Genomic DNA, 9,916 nt, shown 5'->3' on the forward strand with positions numbered 1-9,916 from the left:
GGCTGCTGCACAGGCTGCCAGGAGGAGCCAGGTGGCCACTGGGGAAGCTTGGCACACACCACACTGCTCCCCATACCTCTAAGAGACTTGTCGAGGCTTCTGAGGTCCCCCACCTCTAGACGTGGGGCGACTAGACTATTCTCATCTTCAAACAGTCCTGGTGGCATGGTGGGTCATGCACTGGGCTGCTAACCACAAAGTCAGCAGTTTGAACCCACTAGCTGCTCTAGGGGAAAGATGAGGGTGTCTTCTACAATCTCTGAAACCCAATGGGGCAGTTTTACCTGGTGTGATGTTGTGTAATGAGCACCGGACTGCTAACCGCAAGGTCAGCAATTCAAAACCACCAGCTGCTCCTGTGAAAACCCTGTTGTTGTTAGGTGCTGTAGCATCGACTTTTACCACAGTGCCAATCCATCTCACTGGGGGCGAGGTGGTGGTGGTGGTGGTGGTGTGTCTTCCTCTTTTCCTCTCTTTCACTGATCCTCCACTTTACCAAGAATAACATCCTTCTCCAGGGACTGGTCCTTCCTGACAACATGTCCAAAGTATGAGAGATGAAGTCTCGCAATCCTGTCCTCCAAGGAGCACCCTGGCTGTGCTTCTTCCAACACAGATTGATTTGTTCTTTTGGCAGTCCATGATACTTTCAATATTCTCCTCCAACACCACAACGCAAATGAATCAATTCTTCGATGGTGGTGGTGGTGGTTATGTGCCGTGGAGGAGTTGGAACCAACTCATAGTGATCCTGTACAGGGTTTCTGAGGCTGTAAATCTTTTGTTGTTGTTGTTAAGTGCCATCGAGTCGGGTCCGACCCATAGCGACCCTGTACAGGGTTTCCGAGGGTGTAAATCTTTACGGGAGTAGAAAGCCTCATCTTTCTCCCGCGGAGCGGCTGGTAGTTTCGAACCGCTGACCTTAAGGTTCGCAGCCCGATTCGTAACCACTACGCTTCAGGAGTAGAAAGCCTCATCTTTCTCCATTGGAACAGCTGGTAGTTTCGAACTGCTTGACCTTGAGGTTCGCAGCCTGATTCGTAACCAACTGTCCAACTTTGACATGCATGTGAAGTTGCTGAAAGTATCATGGCTTGGATCAGGTGCACCTTAGTCCTCAGACTGATACCTTTGCTCTTTAATACTTTTATGACGTCTTGTGCAGATCTGCCCAGTGCATTACATCCCTTGATTTCTTGACTGCTGCTTCCATGAGTGTTGACTGCGATCCAAGAAAAAGTAATTATCTTGACGACTTTACGTTTTTCTCCATTTATGGTGATGTTATTTATTGGTCCAGTTGTGAGGAGTTTTGTTTTCTTTACATTGAAGTACAATCCATATTGAAGGTTGTGGTCTTTGGGCTTCATTAGTAAAAGTACTTTAAGTCCTATTCCCTTCTAGCAAGCAAGGTTGTATCATCTGTGTATCACAGGCAGTAAGTCTTCCCTCCAATCCTAATGCCACATTCTTCTTCATATAATCCAGCTTCTCAGATTATGTGCTCAGCACAGTTTGAATGTTGTTGTTAAGTGCCATTGAGTCGGTTCCAACCCATAGCGACCCTGTATAGGGTTTCCAAGGGACAGCTCATGGGTTTGAACTACTGACTGCGGCTCAAACCGACTTTGCAGTCCAGCTCATTAACCCACAGTTCCTGCCACACACACCTTTCCTAATTTTAAACCATTCAGTCTCCCCATCTTTGTGGTATTGTCTGTTTCCAGCCAAGATCTAGCTGACAACAGCAATGATGTACCTTAGTCCACATCGCTTCTGAATTCTGCCTGAATTTCTGCCAACTGTTCTGAATTGTGCTTAGTAAAATTCCACTTTCATGTGGTATTAATGATACTGTTTGATGATTTCCACATTCCAGTGGATCACCTCTTTGGAATGGACACAGTTACGGATCTCTTCCAAGCAGCTGGCCAGCTCGCTGTCTTCTGAATTTCTTGGCACAGATGAGTTAGTGATTCCCAGTGCTTTAGCCAATTGTTGAAAGATTTCACCATTTTGGCATCAAATCGTATTCCATCAATTCCAAGAGCACTGTTCTTTGCCAATGCCTTCAGTGCACCTTGGACTTCGGCCTTCAGGACCATTGGTCTTTGATCATCTGCTCCTCTTGGAAACGACTGAACACTGACGGCTCCTTTTTGGTCCAGTTACTCTCCGTATCTCCTCCACCTTTTGATGCTTTCTGTGTCAGTCAGCACTTTGCCCATGTTGTTGTTGTTGTTGTTAGGTGCCTAGTCCTGCACCAACTGCACAACCATTGCTACACTTGCATCCACTGCTGCTGCCACTGTGCCCATCTATTTCGTTGGGGGTCTTCCTCTTCTTAGCTGACCCTCCACTTTGCCATTTCTTGCTGGTTTTAAGTGCCACTGAGTCAGTTCGGACTCACAGCGACACTGTATAGGGTTTCCAAGGAGCAGATGGGTCTGAACCACCAAACTTGCAGTCAAGTGCTTATCCTTTACCACAGACTCCTCAATGCTGCACATCAAAGTGTGAATTCTTTCAGCTTGAGCAATGCTGAGCGTGTTTTTCTCTTTGGGTTCTCTAACCCCAGGTATGTACGTGCACATTTCACTATAACACTTTGTCTTCTTAAGTTGCCCTTGCACATGTTGTCCGGAAATCCGAATACAGGGTTGCTATGAGTTGGGACCAACTCCATGGCACTTAACAACATATAAATACACACACACATGAAAAGTTCTGAGTCAGAACAACGGCACTTAGCAACCCAGGGTCGCTATGAGTTGTAATCACCTCCAGAGCAGTGGGAGGGCGGGTTCTCACCTTCATCTCTCCTCACACAGGAAAGGGACCCTCAGGACTGCGGAGCCTTTTCACTGGCTTCACACTTTATGTAATAAGTGTGGGGTGAGTTTCACTGCAACACTAAGATTCGCTGTCAGACGTGCTGACTGTTCACCTGCCCGCTGTCCCCACATGCAGGCCCTTTCCAGTGAGATGCTACGAGCAGGGCTTCGATGGCTCCTTTGCTGAAGGTGTCTGAGGGTAGGGGGACCCTTTACCACACCCCACCATGCTGTTCTCTGAGTGGCTGTGCAGTACAGGACGGTTCTCCCACTCTCTGATCACAAGGGGCGCTCCTCTGTGAACGGTGGGGGGCTCTGGCCATCTTTACTGGACTGGGCAGTGACTGGCTAGAGGATCTTCGTGTATGCTGGGCAGTCACAGGGCTACTTGGGTTCTCTCTGCCTGTGACTGTCCCCACTTTCTCCTATGGCTTTTTTGGAGGAACAAAAACATTTTAATGTGTCATATGTATCCACCTCTTTATTTATGACTCGGCTTTTTAAGGAAAAATTTTCTGGGCTTAATCATAGATATTTTCCTATTTAAATTTATACTAATGGTTGAAAAGATTGCTTTCCTTGCCTATATGTCTTTAATTAGCTTCAATTGATCTGTGTGAGCCATATAGATAATTTACTAAGGCAGGAAGCTTATATCCAATTGGAGACCCCTGTACAAATTCAGTAAAAATTATGAATACTATTTTTTCTAGACAGATAAACCAATTCTCTTAGCACTCTTTATTCATGGAACCATGTGTGACGTCTCTACAAATCATGTCCAGTGTCCGTGTCATTCTGTGTCTGGGACCTCGTTCCAGATCCACTGGTCTAGTTCTCTGTCTGTACTAAGCTCTCTGGCTTCCCAGTGGAATGGATGAGACTGACAACTTTGGGGGAGCTCCCGGTATGGCCCTTTCTGGAAGACCGCTGAGAAACACTGTGGTCACGGTCTCCAGGATGGCTGACAGGACGCTCATAGGTCCAGGCACCGGGTGGGCTTTTGTGGGCTGAACTTAGAACCATGCTGAGCTCCCCAATCCAACAGACCTAATGTGTGTCTTCAGTCACATGCTTCTGTTTTGTAGAAAAACTGCATCTGTGAAATACTTTTATATAGTCCCTTAAAATTTTTTCTTCTTTTATTTTGGGGGTGAAGGAATCCTGTTACAGTGGCTTCATCATTTAGCCCAATGTTGAAGAGAAGGGGTGGTACAGGGAATCCTCATTTGGGGGTCTCATGTGGTTGACAGCCTGCGGTGGATCATCCTGTGTCGTGATGCTGCTTCTGGGGGATATGGGGGGAGTCCCCTCTATACGCCACTGCTCCCAGTTCTTTTTATACATCATGAATCAACACAGAATTCAGATCTGTCAAGTCATAGTGCATGTGCATGGGTTACAACAGGAATCCATTCTGGACGTTCTGCACTCCTTGGCTACGTCTCCAAGTTGTCCCACAGTACTACTGCTTACAATACACGGTTGGGTGTCATTTGTGATCGTTTCTAATATTGCGTTTACATGAAAGGGACCAACACCATTCTTCCCTTTCCCATGATGGGCCTGGTTCCCCCTCTCCCGTTCTCGGAGATAATCTGTATAAAATAGGGACTATCTGTGCCATGGAACTTTGAAAACCCACCGCACCTCTATACAACGCGCCCGGAGCCTGGTATCCTGCCCAAGTGCTAGGTTTGGGGTAAATGTTTACCTTGACACCAATCGTATCGCCGTCTTTCAGGTAATAAGGTGCCCCCTGCAAATTATCCTGCTTTTTCTTCTTTCTCCTCTTGGAAATTTGCTGGTTCTGTCAAAAATCAAACACCTTCCATAAGAAAAAACTCAATCTCAAATTCTTACTAAATGAATTCCCTCTGACAGGACATTTCCAGGCCACAGAATTGCACTTTTCCACTTGCATGTCCCTGCGAACTGTTCCTCCCCAGCCCCCGCGTCAGTTTTTAGAAGGCCCCAGACTTTACCCAGCTCGAGATCGGGATCCACTCAAACTTCTCAGGAAAGTGTTTGGCCATGTCAACCTTCTCCACGGGGAGCGAGTAGATGTCAGCCACTCTCTGCCTCAGGGAGGCCGCAGTGCAGCCTCGGGCTGTGTCCCACACCACGTCCACCGGCAGCGAGTAGGTCCTCTCACCTGGGAGGCGCAGCTGGGCCCGGAGCACCAAGTCCTGGGGGCTGTGAGAGGAGAGCCCGCCGGGGCTAGGTCAGCAAAACGGACACCTCACAATAACTGTGCATGTGTCTGCCTGTATGAGTGTGCGTGTGTGTATGTGAGTGTGTATCTCAGCATGTATCAGTATATGAGCATGTGTGTATCTGCATGAGTGTATGTATCTGAATGAGCATGTGTGTATCTGTCTGAGTGTTTGTGTGTCTGAGTGTGTATCTGCATGAGTGTATCGTGTATCTGATTGAGTGTGTGTATCTGTGTTTGTGTGTGTCTCTGTGTGTATATATATCTGTGTGTATGTATGAATGTGTATATCTGTGTCTGTATGAGCATATTAACTGTGTGTCTATATACATCCGTGTGTCTGTATGACTGTATATCTGTGTGCTTGCGTATGCACGTGCGTGTGTGGGCTACGAGGTGCACAGTATGTGCTTCAGCAGGACACTGCTAACAACAAATGTGAGGCCAGTGCTGTTATTATATAAAGCGCCCACAGAAAGTAGGGTTACGTTTCTCCTAGCTGTCACTGGATTAAAAGGCAAACATATGAAACCATCTGTACACATACAAAGTACAAATGGCTTCAAAACCTTCGAGAACTGCTCACCCAAAGGCCTGAGGGAAATAGCAGAATAACCAGGCTTGTCAGCTAAGCAAACCCTTAAACCATGACCGTATTCAACGCAGGTATGAGATGCTTGTGTGACACAAATTCATGCAACTTATCTGGAAAGGAAAGATGCACTACTTTATGAGCTTTAAAACACCGACACTATCCGGGGTCCAGGAATCCCCCTTCTGAGAAACTACCCTCAGAAATACAAGTCCGGCCAACATGATGATTTTATGAAGCCCTCAGGATGAAGTGAAGCTTGGACAGGTTTGGGAGTGCTCTCAGAGCAGGGTGCCAGGGAGGGTCTCCCAGCTAGTAGAATCTGAATAGTTGGTGAGACCACTCAGAAGGGTTTGTTAAGATCTCCAGGAGTGAGGAAAGCAGAGAATAGGTGGGTGGGCGGGTGCTCCTCGAGTCAGCAAACAATGGCTGAAAAGCTCTGTGGGCTGACTGCAGACTGCAGCGCCCAGGGGCTTCATGCACGAGGCACTGCTGGACTCATGCAGGGGCAGCGGTGGACAGTGGCGGCAGACAGATGGTCAAATGCGAATGTGTCAGTCATCTGTCAGGTGGCACGAGTGTGAGTCAAGGAGGGGCGGGAGCAGACCACCACTCAAGTGCAGCTGTAAGTGTGAGAAGAAGCATGTGGTGTGCACTCCCCAGACGATTCTGGGCTCAATATGTACGTGTGGATAAGGCTGGAAAACGCTTGCTGTCCGTTCGCTCTGCGTCTCTCTCTGGGACAGAGCGCCAAGCCCGAGGCACAGGACATACAGACATCTTTCTAAAGCAGTCTGTCTGTCTTAAGCTGCCCGCCCACTCAGTAGTAGTGACCAACAGATGAGCCTCTAGATTCAGTCGTGGACGTTTTGGGGGACAGTGGGCTGTTGGGACGTGTGAATAAGCACGTCTTACCCCAAGTGCTCTTCCCTCTGAAGACGCTCCAGACAGACCTCAGCTCTCCTTCCAAGTCTGCATTCCCTGATGGTTCAAGAAGAGGAACAAGATTCAGGGATGTATCACTGACAAGTCCTCTTAAAGTTTTTTTCTTCCTTCTTTTGACCAATTTTATGGTTTCTTCTTAAGCTAAAGATTATTTTCTGGATACCTCCTAAGAGCATGAAACATTTCATTCATGGTATCTAGGACAGGAAAACAAACACAAGCTACCTTTATATTTAATACGGTAAACTGACATTTTCCCAAATTTAACCGATAATTAAATGGGGTTGTAGGATTAGCACTGGAATGGTAACCACAAGGTCACTACAAGTCAGAACTGACAGCTCTTCACAACAACAAACGTTGTATCTCAAACACTTTGCGTTAGTATCCAACTCAAACAACTCTTTTCCCTTCAGCCTGCCTCGTCTCCGGCCCGCAGCCCTGTGGGGGAAGGAGCCCACCTGAGCTGCAGCTGGTTACTCCGGAGGAGCCTGCCCGGGCGTCTGCCTTCCACGGTCCAGGCTCGGAGGAAGGTTGGGGATGGAACGGCAAACTCTGAGAAAGAGGGCAAGGTCATGGCCTAGAAGAAGCAGCAGACATTTCCCCAATGAGTCTAAGCAGCGTTCTGCAAGCCCCACGCCGTGATACAGAGAGGAACACAGCGAAAGGGGGCTGTGTGCAAGTCACAGGCCTTGTCTCTGCAGCGGCCTAGCTCTCAGTGACCCTGCCTTCCTGTCCACTGAAGGCCATCTCAGAGCCACGCAGGTTCGATGTCTAACGCGCAGCCCAGAGCGCCTTCCTGTGAGCTCGTGTCACGAGCAGAGCACTGTTAGTGAAAGGGAAGGCCCTTGAGTTGACCCTCTGTCCGTTCTTGCTCTGCTAAGAGGAATTCACCTGGAGGCTGAAACCTCTCTTTGGATCCAAGTGCTGGGCCCAAATCGCTGTGTGCTGGTTAGGTTTCAGCTGTATGATGATGTCATTATTCATCCTTTTTTGACTTTAAAAATAGGAATTTTGTATCTTTCAACCCAATGCACCTTCCTCCACTTCACGACCATTCTGGGCTGTGTGTGCATGTGGGGACTCGTCCTGAGAATACAGCCTTCCCATTTCCCTAAGAAAACAGTCCTGACAGGGAATTGGTAAACACAGACATGTAATGCGTGGATCACCACAACGACACAACACAATGTGAATCAAGGGGGCAGTGAGCACTTTACAAATGCTTCCACCAACCACGTTTCCCTAAAACCCCTACATGAACATAAGCAGCAGGTGCCTGGGGATGGAGTCCCATGGAGGACGGCAGGCCTGTCTGTGTGGGGTGGGAAGGCTGCTGGGCAGCTGCCTGATGCGTACTCAGCCCTGAACATAACACCTAACTAGTGCCACTATCAGAACAGACTGCAAGTGAGGGAGAAGCCACCTCAGCACCAACACCGACGGGAAAAGGGGTCTGACCTGAGCCTTCAGCTCTGCCAAGGCCGCGTCCTCAGAGATGTCCACGTCTCCCAGGTAGTGGAGGGAGGCTTCTGTGTGCACAGGCTCAGGAACACCTTCAGGGAGACAGAAAGCCACGTAGGAAAGGCCACTCCTGTCCAGTTGCTTGTGACTCACAGACACCCTGGGACGGCTCCACGGGGTTTCTGAGGCTGTTAGTCTTCATGGGAGCAGCCGGTGGAACCTTCCTTCTGTGGAGACGCTGGAGGGTTTGAATCGCCGAGCTATCGGGCAGTAGCCCAATGCTTAACCAGGGCTCCTTGCAATGTTTGAAAAAAGCCTTAGCTGTATTTATTTCTCATTTCTGAACCATGTGTCCCTCAACAGTGACAATATAGGAAGGAAAACAACAGGAGACACGGCGCCTTCTGAGGGAAAACCACTGTATCAAACAGGACGCTGTCGTACCAAGGAGGACCAGATTCCCACTGGCAACCTTTCACGTGACCACAGGCATTTCCGTGCCCCACAGCGGAAGCAGGTGCTCTGCTGGCCATGGCATGTCCAACCCCCTCGCACCTGGACTGGACGCAGTCCTCCAGGCGCCATCCTGCGTGGTGGCAGAGCTCGGCAGGTCTTCAAGAATCTGGTGGTGTCCTGAGGGGTCCCAAGGCTGGTACCACCAGATGGGGATCTTCAGAAAACCCTGAACGATGGGAGGGACAGAAAAGTAAACCTCCTTCCCACCTCCACATTGTTGACAACCAAGAGCTCTTGACCTGTCCATCGCTGTTCCCTTTAGACAATATATTAACTGCTCGTACAGTCTACTTTTTTCATGTGTTTAAAATCACAAGAATCAGACTTTGGGATGACTAGGGCTGAGATGTTCTTTGCCTGAGTTGGGAAGGAAACGTATGTATTTTTAGAAGCACAACTTTTTATACACTTAGTATTTTGTAACCTAACTGTTAAAAAACGGCAAAACACCCCATTTGAGTTCCTTCTGACTCACAACCACCTTACAGAAGAGAGAGAACTGCCCAACAGATTCCCCAAGATTGCAAATCTTTATCAAAGCAGACTGTCGCATCTTTCTCCAAAGGCAAGTTTGAACCACTGCCTTTTGGTTGGCAACTGAGCACTTAGCCACCGTACCATGAAGGTTCCTTACCATGAGTGTCACCTACGCAAAACCGCCAAGATCCAGGCACAAAATACAAGAGAATTCTATGAAATCACGGGAAGAAAAATGAGATGGGTCTGTTGCATGGGCTGATATGGAGAGATGGCCAAGGTACACTCAGGGAGGCAAACACCAACAAAACCGTGTGCACAATAAATAGGGTCCCCAGAAGTCAACGCTGAAGAGGATGTGCACAGATTTCCACATCATTTGTTCTCAGGAGTAAGTTAATGGTGGGTGGCTCCTCTGGGAAGAACAGGGGCAGGGAGGTGTGGTGTGGTGTGTGTGTGTGTGTGTGTGTGTGTGTGTGTGTGCACGCGTGCGCATGTTTGTGCACATGTGATTCATTTCCGAGTCTTTGGTGTTACGTGCATTTACTGATCAGGGCACATGTCTGTCTGAGGACTGGGATTGTGGGCTATCTCTCCACATTAAAACAACCCGAATGCCATCCTATAAAGCCATCCTAACAACAGTAGGCAGGAGCACAAATCTGGAGAACCATTTGGCAATTTATAGCTTCAAGTCGTGAAAAAGTTTATATCCTTTGACTTAGTAATTTCATTTAGAAATCTATCTTAGGAAGGATTTATATTTAGTACTATATGAATCGGGCTGCGAACCTCACGGTCAGCAGTTCGAAACTACCAGCTGTTCCGCGGGAGAAAGATGAGGCTTTCTGCTCCCGTAAAGATTTACAGCCT

General features: G+C 48.2%; 1 protein-coding gene across 1 annotated transcript in view; it reads right to left on the reverse strand.

The window, feature by feature from the left end:
* The window catches only part of USP40 (ubiquitin specific peptidase 40), a 93,873-nt gene that overhangs the window by 2,026 nt on the left and 81,931 nt on the right, over positions 1-9,916 (reverse strand). Inside the window, exons 24-30 of the mRNA XM_006866764.1 lie at positions 8,596-8,732; positions 8,210-8,232; positions 8,048-8,115; positions 7,048-7,166; positions 6,557-6,622; positions 4,820-5,030; positions 4,549-4,644 (exon numbers count right to left, since the gene is read on the reverse strand). Of these exons, the coding sequence (XP_006866826.1) occupies positions 4,549-4,644; positions 4,820-5,030; positions 6,557-6,622; positions 7,048-7,166; positions 8,048-8,115; positions 8,210-8,232; positions 8,596-8,732 (720 nt within the window). The remainder of the gene's footprint in view (positions 1-4,548; positions 4,645-4,819; positions 5,031-6,556; positions 6,623-7,047; positions 7,167-8,047; positions 8,116-8,209; positions 8,233-8,595; positions 8,733-9,916) is intronic.

Source organism: Chrysochloris asiatica, unplaced genomic scaffold, assembly GCF_000296735.1.
Source record: "Chrysochloris asiatica unplaced genomic scaffold, ChrAsi1.0 scaffold00096, whole genome shotgun sequence".
NCBI lineage: Eukaryota > Metazoa > Chordata > Mammalia > Afrosoricida > Chrysochloridae > Chrysochloris > Chrysochloris asiatica.